Consider the following 13,800-nt stretch of genomic DNA (forward strand, 5'->3'; position numbering starts at 1 on the left):
GCAATGATTATTTCCCTATCCGTGTTAGATCTTAAGGCGTCCTCAATGTTCTGAGTCACTTTTGCCTCACTAAGCATCGGTAACAACTTACAGTGGGCTCAGGATGCGTCTGCAGCGGGCTCTGACTTCTACAAAATGGCGTCCCCAGATCTTCACTATAGAGTGACGTCACTCCAGCTCCCGTACCACGGAGGAGAGCGATGGGCGGGGATTGTGTTTCGCCTGTCAGAGACGCCTCCGTTTCCTATGGATAATTACAGAACGGTATCCTTTATCTTACTAGTTCCTCCCATATCGCTTTTCTATCCGTCAGGACATTACAATTTGCCATAGTTTTATGTTGCCAGTTTCCAACATGGCGGCTTGTTAGGTCGTGACGTCATCTATGTGCGCCCCTGTCAGGAAGGATTTTTGTTCCTTGCGTGGTACTGTAGTTCGATGGTGGTAAATGGGGGGAAAGGGGCTTCATGTAATGCGAGGTGGTATGGCCCAGAATGGAGAGGGGCTGGGTGTGGAATTAGACGTGTCGGAGGCTCAAGACTCGGGGGAGGAGGTGGAGACAGAGGACGCCGGGAAGCCCTGTGCGGAGCCCGAGCTGTGCCGCAGGGTTCTGGCTCTGGAGGAGGAGCTAAGTCGTATTCGAAGAGAGCTGAGCCACAGCCAGTGTTCACACAGCCCACGTTGCGTTACATGTAACGCTGCACGTTGTCGGGAAAGTGCAGCATGCTACGGCGTTAGAGCGGCTATAGCCGCGTTAGACTGTTTGCACATGCTCAGTGGGGTCGGGGAGAGCCAGCTACAGTAGCCGCGCACATGGCTACTTAATATTCACTGCACTGGCGGCCGCTGATTGGCCGGCGGGACCACGTGATGCGGAGTGTCTCGCTCCGCATCACGTGGTCCCGCCGTCCAATCAGCGCCACTCTGGGAGACCTTATAGGGATAGAGCCGCCTAACGCGGCTCACTCTACCGTCCTTTCTTGCAGCACCATACGTTGTTAGGTGCACGTTATGCGACCTTAACGTGGCACCTAACGCAACGTCTTGGTGTGCAAGTAGCCTAAGTGTATGATATCCCAGACCCTTGTCCAATCCAGTTTGAAGAAATTGTAATATATCAGTGACAACTGGTTTGAGAGGATTAATGTTAAGTTGAGTAGAGAAATCCTGGAATCTACACCAAATTCTCTGGTATGATGCATTTGTTGTTGGTTTCCTAGCTTTTAAGATGGTTTGAATGACTTCCGTTGAGTACCCTAGTACTTCCAACTTCCTCCTCTCAATCTCCATGCTGCCAAGTTTAGCTTGGCCGGGTTGGAGTGACAGACTGGACCCTGAGTTAGTAGGTCTGGTAGTGCTGGTAGAAGCAGAGGCTCCTGTTCCTTCAATTGCCATAGAAGGGGAAACCACGGCCTCTTTGGCCAAAATGGTATCACTGCAATCAATACTACTGCTTCCTGAGAAAGTCTCTGGAGTAGCTGTTGGATTAACAATAATATTTATATTGCGCTTTTCTCCCTGGGGACTCAAAGCGCTGTGACCCTGCATTATGCAGTCTTAAAGGCTAGGGAAAAGAGGTGAGTTTTTAGCCTTTTTTTAAAGCTGTCCAGAGAGGGAGCCTCTCGTACTGATTGTGGAAGTGAGTTCCATAGAGTAGGGGCTGCGTAGGAAAAGGCCCGAGCACCAAATGTTAAGTGTATCCTGGATTAATGGAAGTGGGGGAAACACATATGCTGTGCTGAATTCCCAAGGAGCGGTTAGCGCATCCACAGTTTCTCCAGTGGGCGTCTCCCACCTTGAGATGAATCTTTTGCATTTGTTGTTGAATCTCGTTGCCATTAAGTCTAATTCCGGATTTCCCAATTCTCTGCAGATCCACTGGAAGATGCTGTTGTTCAATGACCACTCGTTGTTGTCCAACCTTGACCTGCTTAGGTAGTCTGCCGTCACATTCTTCACTTCTGGTATGTGTATTGCAGACAGGCTCCTGAAATAATTCTCTGCTAAGTTGAATATTGGTGCCACCTCTTCCAGCAGTTTCTTCGATCTCGTGCCACCCTGTCTCTTTACATATGCTACTGCTGTTAGATTGTCCATGCGTAGTACTACATCTTGGCCCTGGAGCTGGTGCTTGAAGTGGGAGAGAGCTAGAAAGGCTGCCCTGATCTCCAGTATATTTGCTGGTGTTTGTAGTGGGCCCTTTGACCATGTTCCTTGGATTGTCTGAGATTGTAGATGTGCCCCCCAACCAGTCTGGCTGGCGTCGGTGGTAAGTATGCTCCCTACAGGAGTTTGAATTTGCAAAGGTCTTGTTAGATTCCTCTTGTCTAACCACCAAAGTAAACTGTTTCTCACTTGTTGGGTTATCAGTATTGGCTGGTTCCAATGCTTTGTTCGCCATTGGTGGAGAAACCCGAACTGCCACTGCCTGATGTGCCACTGTGCCCAGCGTACCATTGGGATGGTGGATGTCAGTGATCCCAATAGACTGAGACATTGTCTCGCTGATATCACGGACTTCTTCAACATGTCCCGTATGAGCTCTTGGATCTTTGTTTGTGTTCCGGCAGACTGATGATATTGTATTCGGTCTGGAGACGTGCCCCTAGAAACATGTCTCTTATTGGCTGCAACTGACTCTTGGAGAAATTTATTCTCCAGCCGAATCTCTCCAGCTCTGATAAAAGTATCTGTTTGTGTTGACACATTAATTGTTGGTCCTGGTGCAGCAGTAATAGGTCGTCTAAGTAATGGTGTAGTCTGAGACCCCTGATTCTGAGTGTTTCTATCATTGCAAGAAGGATTTTTGAAAAAGTCCTGGGGGCCGTGGATATCCCAAATGGAAGACATCGGAACTGTAGGTGTAGGTTGCCGATTGCAAAACGCAGATATTTTTGGTAATTCGGATGGATTAGAATGTGTAGATATGCATCCTCCAGGTCGATGGAGATTGCCCAGTCTTTGATCATTAATACCTTCACTATGGTTTGGAGTGTTTCCATCTTGAAATGTTCCGTCACAATGTAAGAGTTGAGGTTCCTGAGGTCCATCACTGGCCTTAGGTCTCCAGTCTTTTTCTTTACAAAGAAGAGGGGTGAGTAGACTCCTAACCCCCTTTCATTGAGTGGTACTTTTGTTACTGCCTGCTTTGTAATCAATTATTTTACATATTTGTTCAGGATGTCTCTCTTTCCAATATCTGCTGGTATGCTGGTCGGTATAAACATATCGGGTGGTACTTCCTTGAATGTCCACTGATGACCCAGGGATATTGTCTGCGTTACCCATCTGTCGCCGATCTCCCCCGTCCAGACATTGCCGAAGGCCTGAAGTCTGCCGCTATTATTGCTTCTCTATCTGTATCCGACCTCAGTGCATCTTCGATGTTCTGTATCCATGTTCTTAAGGCTTCAGAGACAGAAGTCAGAGCTATAGCAGGCTTGCAAGCACTACCAGAAGCTAAATAAGATCTCTTAAACTCTGCATCTATCTTCCTTTCAAGTGTATTCTTGAAGGATACTGTGTCATCTCGAGGTAAAGTTATGTGCTTGGCTAGACCTACCACCGAGGCGTCTACCTTGGGTGGTTCATCTAATGTCTTCAACTTCTTCTCCTCCATGGGATAAAGTTTATTAAATCTATTGGTGAGAACTGTTTTCTTCTCCATCTTCCTCCACTCCTCTTGCATCAACTCATGAATTGTGTCCATCAGAGGAAAAGGTTTTGTAGATTTTTTTTTAAGATGTGCATAGTATTCTCTCTGAGAACTGGTAGATGGTTCCTGTGGCGGGTACTCCTGCCACTCTATGGCTTCCCTAACTGCTGCGATAAAGGGCTGAACCCGGTTAAAGTTGAATCCTACATCTGGTAAATCAGCTTCAGTATCTGAGCCCCCTCCATCCTGGGATTGGCCGGGTAGAACGTTAGTCGGTATGGCGTGGGATGGCTGATTTGCAGGAAGAGATGCACTATAGCTATTCATCGATTCCTGAACTGCTTCCTTAATCATAGTTGATATATCTTTTGGCTGTTCCTGGTCTCTTGCCATTGTCTGAAAACAAGATTGGCAGACCAATTTCCCAGGGATTGCATAGTCACCACATGCCCAACATTTCTTCCTTGATGAGCGATGTCTGGTAGGAGATCTAGTGTAGTGACGTCGTCTTGAAGATGAACGTCTCCTAGAGCGTGACCTGCTGCGTGACCTTGAATGCGTCTTCCTAGTCCCTTTGCGTTGACGAGAACGAGATCTTGATTGTCTGCGTTCAGGTCTGCTTGATCTGCGCTCTGTCTCTTTAATTGGGCTGTAGAGACATAAACATAAGCGTCAGTTTCAGCACTCTTCCTGAAAGAAAAATACTTACAGGATTCCCCCCTCCTTTCCTACCTAATAGCTCTAGGCTGGTCATTAATATGTGGCAGGTCCTGCTCCATAGTCACAGCTTCTGCTGTAAATAGGAAAAGAGATGTCAGACCTAATTACTGTAGTGTGACTAAAGTGAAAGGGAGGCAAAGAAAAATCAGTTACCTAACCTGGTAAAGAAAATGGGGAAACCTGTCCCTCCAGAAGAAAGTCGGCTGGGTAGTCTGGCAGCGTGTCCTCCATCGTGCAGGAACACCCCAGACTGAGAAACGCAGGTTTAAATAACCCTCCCCCAGCCGATACTCCAATCGCGCAACAGCCGCCCCCGCCTCCTACGTCATTCCGCATGGCATGCGCACAAACTGATGCATAGAACCCAACGAGAGGCGGAGGCGGAAGTGACGTATGCGGACATACAGCTGAGGCGCAAATGGTACCCACGCCGCTCCCCCGCGATCACACCCGAAGGAAGGAAGGAAGGTGCAGGATGCCAACAGCATTTAGCTGTATAGAGGTACGGGGATTACATAGAAGGGTTTACCTTACAGCTGCTTCCCCCATCCGCGGCCAGAAGCGGATCTCCCCGTGCGATGAGTTATTTAAACTCTGTGCAGGGGACTTCATACAGGCGGGCCAGACCTGGATGGTAAGGTAGGAAGGTAATGTGTAGTTCTCTAGTTCAGCATGCAGCCTGGTCCATGGAGTCAGGTGATGAACGAGGACAAAAAGATTACAAAGGGGGGGAACTAAAGGGAGAGATTTATAGGGAGGGTCCAATAGGGGTCAAGTGGGCGGGACTTAACCCGACCGTGCTGCCATGGAAACATATGGAAATGGATTTTTCCTTTTAAAATAATACCAGTTGCCTGAATCGCCTGCTGATCCTGTGTCTCTAATACTTTTAGCCACAGCCCCTGAACAAGCATGCAGATCAGGTGCTCTGACTGAAGTCAGACTGGATTAGCTGCATGCTTGTTTCAGGGTGTGATTCAGCCACTATTGCAGTCACAGAGATCAGCTGGACTGCCAGGCAACTGGCATTGTTTACAGGAAACATCCATATCACTCTCAGTTAAGGTTCCCTTTAAGCAACCTAATGTTTCTATTGCATTGAGCATAAATAGTAAATGCTAGGCCAGCTTCAGTTACTGTTGTGGTACAGCAGTTAGGGTGCTTGCCCATCACACAGTGAGACCCAGGTTCGGTTCCCAGCTATGGTATGTAAACTGGTTTTTGAAATAGTATAATTCCCTGGCAGATGAGACCCTCCTCCGTCCGGTAGGAGGGAGGAGGGAATAGGTAGAAGGGAGGAGGGAAGCAGCTGTCCCTTAACTAATTAGTGTAGGAAGACAAGTGAGTGAAATGGCATAAGGACCTTGCTTGGAGAAGGGAGGGGGGGGCGGGCCTCCAGCAGTGAGAGCACTGTGTTTGGCAATAATGTGCCTGCTGACTGTGATATAGAGGGTCAAAGTTTTGCTCAATAGAGCATTATGGAGCGAATCGAACTTCCGCAAAAGTTCGCCTGTTGCAGGCGAACGCGAACCCCCAAAGTTCGCCTGGAACCGTTCGCCGGCGAACAGTTCGCTACATCTCTAATGGTGACAATATATTATTTGGAAATACACAGGTGTAATTTTTCTTCTTCTTTTTTTTTTTTTTTTTTTTTGTTTCCTGTCTAGTCCTTAATTACAAGCCCAATATAGTAAAATAACAATAATATTCCCTCATAAAATACATATTAAAAAAACTGAGTCACTATCGCAACTATTTATGTATTTTTTTTTTTTGTCTTTATTTTTTTTTAACAAACAAGTGTGTGAAGGGGCTTTGGAAGTTGAAGGGATTCATTTTAATTATAAATGTATGTGAATGTGTGTTATTTTACTTTTTAGCCACTAGATGGCGTTGCATACTGCTTCCTGTCATTATGAATGGACATGGCCCCTGATCGGGGTCATGTCCATTCGTTCCAGGCATTTTTATTGATTAGGGGAACATTTTTTTCCCCTTCCCCAATCGTGGATCTCAGTGACCCATGGGTAAGTGCGGGAAGGGGGGGGCGAGTGCAAGGGGGGGGGGGGTAAGCGTGCATGCACAGCAGCGGTGGAGGCGTGCGACGCATTAAAATGTCCTGGAGTCGTTCACAGGTTCTAACAGGGCGGTTTAATGTGGTCGGGAAGCGGTTATTTACAGTTTTAATTTATTAGGTCAGTGCATTTTTTTATGACTCCGACTCCAGGTACCCAAAAATTGCTTCAACTCCGACTCCACAGCCCTGGTAGTAACGGTAATATTGACGTGTGTTCCCTGCACAGAGCAATATTACTGCTGCTTTGTGCATCAATCCCTTTGTCACCATTGGTTTTGATGATGTCGATATTCGGGTCTCCTGAGTCTTCTACATTTTGCTGTTTGTTCAGACAGCCCTTGAGCTGAACCCATGCATTTTAGCGAGCCTAGTCCTGACACCTGTTTTACAATATTTCAGCATATGTGTGTTGATGTGCTCTGTTTAGCTGTTAAGTATAAATGAGCGCTTTCTTTTTTTTTTCTTGTTTTCGGTAGGTAGAAGAATTAAGTCAGAAAATCCACGACTGTAATAATTCTGAAAAGACTGACAAAGAGGTGCAGACAGATGATTACCCAGCTTGGGCTAGTAAGCATTGACTTCCGTGGTAACGCATATCAAACTGAGCCTTTTACTATTTCTTGTCTTTCGATGATGAGTTCTCAAATGTCCTTAAAGCGGACCTCAACTCTTGCACAGGACAGAAGGGAAACATATAGAAAAACACCCTGTATGTATTTAGAGAGTTTAGCCTGTCTAATTCCCCCTCATCTGTGACTAAGCACAAGTTGTAATTAGATCTCTCAGCTGTGTCACCGGTCTGCTATGGCAGAGAGCTAATTGGTAAACGCGGGATGTTAACAATGTGTCTGCTTCCATGAAAGCAGGAAGTAGACAAACTGCTGGTGTAATGCAGGATCTGCATCAGCTGTAACAAAGAAATGTTTTGTTTTGTTTTTTTCGGCTTGTGTTTGTTCACAAATGTTTTTCTTTAGAGGTTATTATACTGTCGTGTATCTTGTAGAGCAGAGAGGAAGTTCTGAGTTCAGTCCACTTTAATATTTTACTTGCATGTGTATTCTCTTTGTACATTACATATCTAGGAGAATTCATGGAGAAGCATGTGATCACTTTGGTCAGGTGATAGATATGTAAAAGTGGCCATACATCTTTAGACTTGGAGGCTGATCGACCATCAGATTAGATAATTATCAAATCTGATGAAAATCTGTGCCGCCAAGAGCATGCCCGATCACAGCAATTTCGGACCGACATTAGTTGCATGTATAGACAGCGGACATGCTGGAAAATCTCGGGCTGACCTGCACGATCAGGTGCTCAGCGGTAACGGCCGACCGCAACGGAAACCCCTCACCGCTGTCTCCCCTAATGATTTATGTCCCCCCCCCACCCCCGTGCGCAGTTATACTTTACCTGCCGCCGTTTGTACTGAGTGTCTGTGCCCTATTTCTGGCATTCGGGTTCCAATTGATACCAGCATATAGCATGTGGGGCATGTGTGACGTCACATACATGCCCCATGTGCTATAATGCTAGCAATCACGTGGGGGCACAGATACGGAAGTACGAGGACACTCAGCGCAGACGGCGGCAGGTAAAGTATAACTGCACGGGTACCTGGGGGAGGACACATAAATCATTAGGGGACAGGTGGCGGTGTCATGGTGCCACAAGGCCAGTTCCCATAAGATTTCATGCTGAAATGGATCGGGAATTGGCCTGGGGTTAATGGCGGCCAACAGATTTCTTTCTGAACAGATTCGATAGAGAGATCTGTCTCTTGGTCAATCGGCCGCCAAAATCATTAGCTGTATGGCTACATTAAGCCTCTGATTTGCTGGTCATGATTATGTGCTAAAGCAGTATGTGAGCACAGCAAATCAGAGCGTTGCAAATCAGCTAATCACACAAATCACATGCTTCTCCTTGAGTTCTCTTAGACATGACCATCAGTACTTACGGTATGTTACAAATGCTTGTCCTAACCCATTATTAAAGTGAACCTTAAGCCAGAAAAAAAAAATGAGTTTTACTCACCTGGGGCTTCTACCAGCCCCCTGCAGCAGTCCTGTGCCCTCGCAGCCACTCACTCATCCTCTGGTCCCCCGCTGCCAGCTAGTTTCGTTTTTGCCGACAGGCCCATCAGGACTGGCCATGCGTAGCTTTTTCCGCATTCCCGACTAATTAGCGCTATTGCGGGCCGCAAAGCGTACAGAAATACGCGTTGTCGCATATCTATGCGTGCGTAATGCGGCAACGCGTATTTTTGTACGCGTTGCGGCCCGCAATAGTTTACTAATTACTGTCAGGAGCTACGCATGGCCAGTCCTGACGGGCCTGTCGGCAAAAACGAAACTAGCTGGCAGCGGGGGACCAGAGGATGAGTGAGTGGCTGCGAGGGCACAGGACTGCTGCAGGGGGCTGGTAGAAGCCCCAGGTGAGTAAAACTCATTTTTTTTTTTCTGGCTTAAGGTTCACTTTAAGGCCACCATACACCATTAGATTTATGACTGATCTTGTAAATGAGTGATATTTCTCAGACTGACATATTTTGGGGCACATTGACTGTTTTACCATCTTCAGAATCGGAAAACACCTGATTTGTGTGATTGTTTGGGGAGTGTGGCACACAAAGCATTTTAAGGAAGATTTTATCTTAAAATGAGAGTTAAAATATGTCTATTGTGTCATTTATCAGAGCTCTATTATAAGCACACATGATTACATCAGCGCCTGGCTGTTAAATATTTCCCACAAGCGAAAAATGCATTAGAACTTACATCCCATATAAAGTCCATATCATGCATTCTTTCATGCATGGTTAAAACAAGTGACAGCCAGTTGATTTTTCTTGTTTTTTTCCCCCTAAACACTGAATTACAGTGGCAGGCTGTGGAAACCGCATTTGGGGGGGGGGGGGGGGGGTTGTTGGGTTTTTGTGTGTGTGTGTATGAACGTGAGTGGTGACTGGGAAGTTGCAAATGTAAAATTTTGCCCAGAAATGCGCATCACCGAGGGGTATCAGACACTTGAAATATGATTTCAGCTGCATTTTGGAAACGCAGTGCGATCCAGCAGGGACATCAGTGCATAGACTGGACTATCTGGTGATTTCATCCATGCGCTGTGATTCACTGCAGAATCGCAACATATGGCTGCATGCATTTCAGCACTAGGCTTGAACGATTTTAGGAAAAAATTGAATTGAGCGATTTGATTCGATTCACGATTTCCTTCAAAATCAAGCTTTGTTCCGCCTCTTTGCCTGTTTGTTCCCCTTCTGTTCCCGTCTCTTTGTGCCCCCTTTGCCTCTTCATGCCTCCTCTGGGTCTCTCTCGCTCCCTTTGTGTCTCTGTGCCTGCTCTGTTTCTCTCTGTGTCTCTCTCTGTGCCTGCTCTGTTTCTCTGTGTCTCTCTCTGTGCCTCCTCTGTGTCTCTCTGTGCCTCCTCTGTCCCCCAAGCTGCATCAGTTCTGGACATACCTTCCAGCATGAATCCAGCGATGCCAGTCTATCCACTTCGCCTCCTGCAGGCTCTAATGCACTGAATACTTCCTGTATGTCATGTGGAACACGGAGTATTGGCAAGCACGAGAGCCGCCAGATGGCGATAGAGGACGGGCAGCGTTTCGACTCGTGCGGAAGGTATGTCCAACGCTGCGGGCCGCCACTTCTTCAAACTTCCCCCATGTGGAAATGACGTGATCGCGATAATTGCCACTTTGACGATTCTGATATTGTGATCTTGGTGATTGTGGTTTTTGTTTAAATTCGATTTATCTTTCAGGCCTATTCAGCACGTTTGCGTTTTGATTGCATTCGTTATGAATGAAATCACAATCACAGCGGGGAAAATCACCTGCGTTGCCCGCAGCACTAGATTAAAGCCAGGCCTTAATGATTTTTTTTGTTTGTTTTATAAGAGGTGAAATGTTGATATTATTTTTCAGATTACTACAGCTACTACTATTCTTCCTATGGAGATGCCAGCAATACAGCCCCATGTGAGGAGGTGGATGGAAGTCAGGAGGGTCAGCCAGCTGAGGTGACAGCAGAGCCCACAGCATACACACAGGAGCCCTCCAATGCTCTCAGCAGTGCGGCATATACACAGGAAGCCTCCAGTGCTCTCAGCAGTGCGGCATACACACTGAAGCCCTCCAGTGTTTTTAGCAGTGACTATATAGGAGGAGAAGAAAAGACAAATTACGCTGAGGCTGTTCCGGTAGGAGAGTTCAATCTTGATGTCTCACAGTTGCATAGATGAAAGAAAATGGCCTCAATTCACTAAGCTTAACTCCTGTCTTTAATAACTCTTTTGAGCTGTTTTACAGTTATCACCATGGTTATATAATTGTGATAACTGTAAAACAGCTCAGAAGAGTTATTAAAGACAGGAGTTAAGCTTAGTCCTGTTCAGATAGGGGAGGTATAACCGAACAATTCACATGTGTAAAGTCTGATGAATGGGGGCGGGGGGGGCATGGGACCACTGGAAATGGCCAAGTTACATGTGGTCCTGAGCTCCGCGGAAACAGTGATTGCAGTATTAGAGGTGGTTGATCACAATATATAATGAATGACAGTAGCCTCAGCAGCAGGTGATAGGTGCATCTGTGTGCTTCCAGTAGTATTTGGGGTAGTTGGTGCTGAATGCACCTAATATTTAAAATATTAGTTGGGCTTGACTTGATTTGTAACTATGGCAAGGGTGCCTTAAAGGACAACTGAAGCAAGAGGGTTATGGAGGCTGCCAAATTAATTGTTTTTTTAGCAATACTGGTTACCTGGCTGTCCTGCTGATCCTCTGCCTCTAATACTTTTAGCCATAGACCCTGACAAGCATGCAGCAGATCAGGTGTTTCTGACATTATTGTCAGATCTGACAAGATTAGCTGCATGCATGTTTGTGGTGTTATTCAGACACTACTGCAGCCAAATAGATCAGCAGGGCTCCCAGAGAACTGGTATTGTTTGTTTATAAGCAAATAAATATGGCAGCTTACATTTTCCTCTCACTTCAGTTGTGAGATACAGAGGCTATCATCTTCATTCTCTGTTAAACTATGCCAGCTGTGTGACATCTGTGCTGATGCTCTGCCTCTAATACCTTGTTAAGTCACTGGCCCAGAATGAGCATGCAGATCAGATGCTTTGACTCTGGGGTGATTGTCATCAGCTGCTTGCTTGTTGCAGGTGTGTGACTTAAAAAACTAAAGCCAAAAGCTCAGCATGACAGCCAGGAAACTGGCATTTTTTAAAAAGGAATGAAGATGGTTGCCTCTGTATATCTCTCACTTGCGTTTTCCTTTAATTCCCATCTTCCTGCGTGGCAAATTTTCTGCACAGAGGAAAAAGCCTGTTTCAAACCTACCATTTAACCTCCCTGGTGGTATGATTCTTTCCTCAATTTAGTGTCTAAAAGTTGTACAGTTTTTTATTTGTTTTTTTTCATTAGCTGTTGGACCAAGCAGGAAAAGAATCATACCTGCAGAGAGTCTGCAGCACCCCTGCACTTTACTCACCTTTCTGGGAGCCAGCACTGCAATTCTCCCTCCTTTCCACCTAGTCGCACTCTACCCCTATGGTGAGATTGCCATCTGTTGTCCTGTGACAACCGGCAATCTCACCTGAGGGATCGATGGCCTCTGAGGACCGGAAGAAGCCGTGCTGCCAAGTATCTGGATGCTGGGGGAGGTGAGTTGTAACTGTCGCTGCACAGCATCCCCATACATCCCAGTGCCTTCCCCGAGCCATGCTTTGGGATTACCCCTCCTGGCTTCTTTTTTCCACTATGAGCCGCCAAGGAGGTTTATTTAGAGCAGAGACACTTGCATTTGGTATTTCTGTGTGCCATCTGTCTCTGTGCATCTGCAGTAACTTAACCTCCTTAGCGGTAATCCCGAGTCAGGTTTAGGACAGAAATCCTCAGATCAGAGCGGTAACCCCGTGCCAGCGTTTACGGATTTTTTTTTTTTTCCTGTTAAAGCACTGGCGATTTTAGAAATCGCCCTAAAAGCGCTTGTGCAACGCTTTCCTATAAGAGTGTTCACATGTGAGCGTTTCGATTTCTTTGATATTGCCAATGCGCTGCCTGTACCATTTTCTGAGCGCTTTAGCTCAATGGAAGGTATAGGAAAATCGCAAAGTGCTTGAAAAAGCGCTTTGTATAGCGATTTCCTGAACGCTTTTATGAATAATTACATTGTATCCATTTCCGGGTCAAAGACTTCATTTCCTGACTGACGTCAGGAAGTGAAAATACGAATTGCTTAGAAAAGCGCTTTTCTACGCACAAAGCACGCTTTAAAAAAAAAAAAAAAAACCTCTATAAATCGCTCAGCGCGTGCAATAGCGCTGCCAATTTATAATGTGAACATAACCTAAAAGCTTGTGAAAAAAATTGCACAGCTTTTAGACCCTAAATCTGGAAATAATCCTAACGCCAGGGAAATTAAATAAAGATAAAAGATATTTACTAAAAACTGTGCAATTTATAGAGCTGACCCTATTTTTTTTTTTTTTTTTTTTTCTTGCCTAGAGCTTGACTTTAATTAGGTGGTTTAACCACTTGAGGACCGTGGGCTTTACCCCCCTGAAGGACCAGGCACTTTTTTTCCATTCAGACCACTGCAGCTTTCACGGTTTATTGCTCGCTCATACAACCTACCACCTAAATGAATTTTGGCTCCTTTTCTTGTCACTAATAAAGCTTTCTTTTGGTGCTATTTGATTGCTGCTGCGATTTTTACTTTTTATTATATTCATCAAAATAGACATGCATTTTGTCAAAAAAATGATTTTTTTAACTTTCTGTGCTGACATTTTTCAAATAAAGTAAAATTTCTGTATACATGCAGCACGAAAAATGTGGACAAACATGTTTTTGATTAAAAAAAAAAACATTCAGCCTATATTTATTGGTTTGGGTAAAAGTTATAGCGTTTACAAACTATGGTGCCAAAAGTGAATGGTTGTCTACTTTCCAAAATGGAGTCATTTGTGGGGTGTGTTTACTGTCCTGGCATTTTGGGGGGTGCCTAATTGTAAGCACCCCTGTAAAGCCTAAAGGTGCTCATTGGACTTTGGACCCCTTAGCGCAGTTAGGCTGCAAAAAAGTGCCACACATGTGGTATTGCCGTACTCAGGAGAAGTAGTATAATGTGTTTTGGGGTGTATTTTTACACATACCCATGCTGGGTGGGAGAAATATCTCTGCAATTGACCATTTTTTGATTATTTTTTTTTAGAGATATTTCTCCCACCCAGCATGGGTATGTGGAAAAATACACCCCAAAACACATTGTACTACTTCTCCCGAGTACGGCGATACCACATGTGTGGCACTTT

At 45.5% G+C, this 13,800-nt stretch overlaps 1 protein-coding gene across 3 annotated transcripts in view; it reads left to right on the forward strand.

Moving 5' to 3' along the window:
* AGGF1 (angiogenic factor with G-patch and FHA domains 1) overlaps positions 1-13,800 on the forward strand; it is a 105,740-nt gene that overhangs the window by 7,781 nt on the left and 84,159 nt on the right. For all 3 annotated transcript variants that reach the window (XM_068248923.1, XM_068248915.1, XM_068248933.1), the window contains exons 2-3: positions 6,929-7,019; positions 10,401-10,675. In XM_068248923.1, coding sequence (XP_068105024.1) covers positions 6,929-7,019; positions 10,401-10,675 — 366 coding nt within the window. The remainder of the gene's footprint in view (positions 1-6,928; positions 7,020-10,400; positions 10,676-13,800) is intronic.

This window comes from Hyperolius riggenbachi, chromosome 1 (genome assembly GCF_040937935.1).
Source record: "Hyperolius riggenbachi isolate aHypRig1 chromosome 1, aHypRig1.pri, whole genome shotgun sequence".
Taxonomy (NCBI): domain Eukaryota; kingdom Metazoa; phylum Chordata; class Amphibia; order Anura; family Hyperoliidae; genus Hyperolius; species Hyperolius riggenbachi.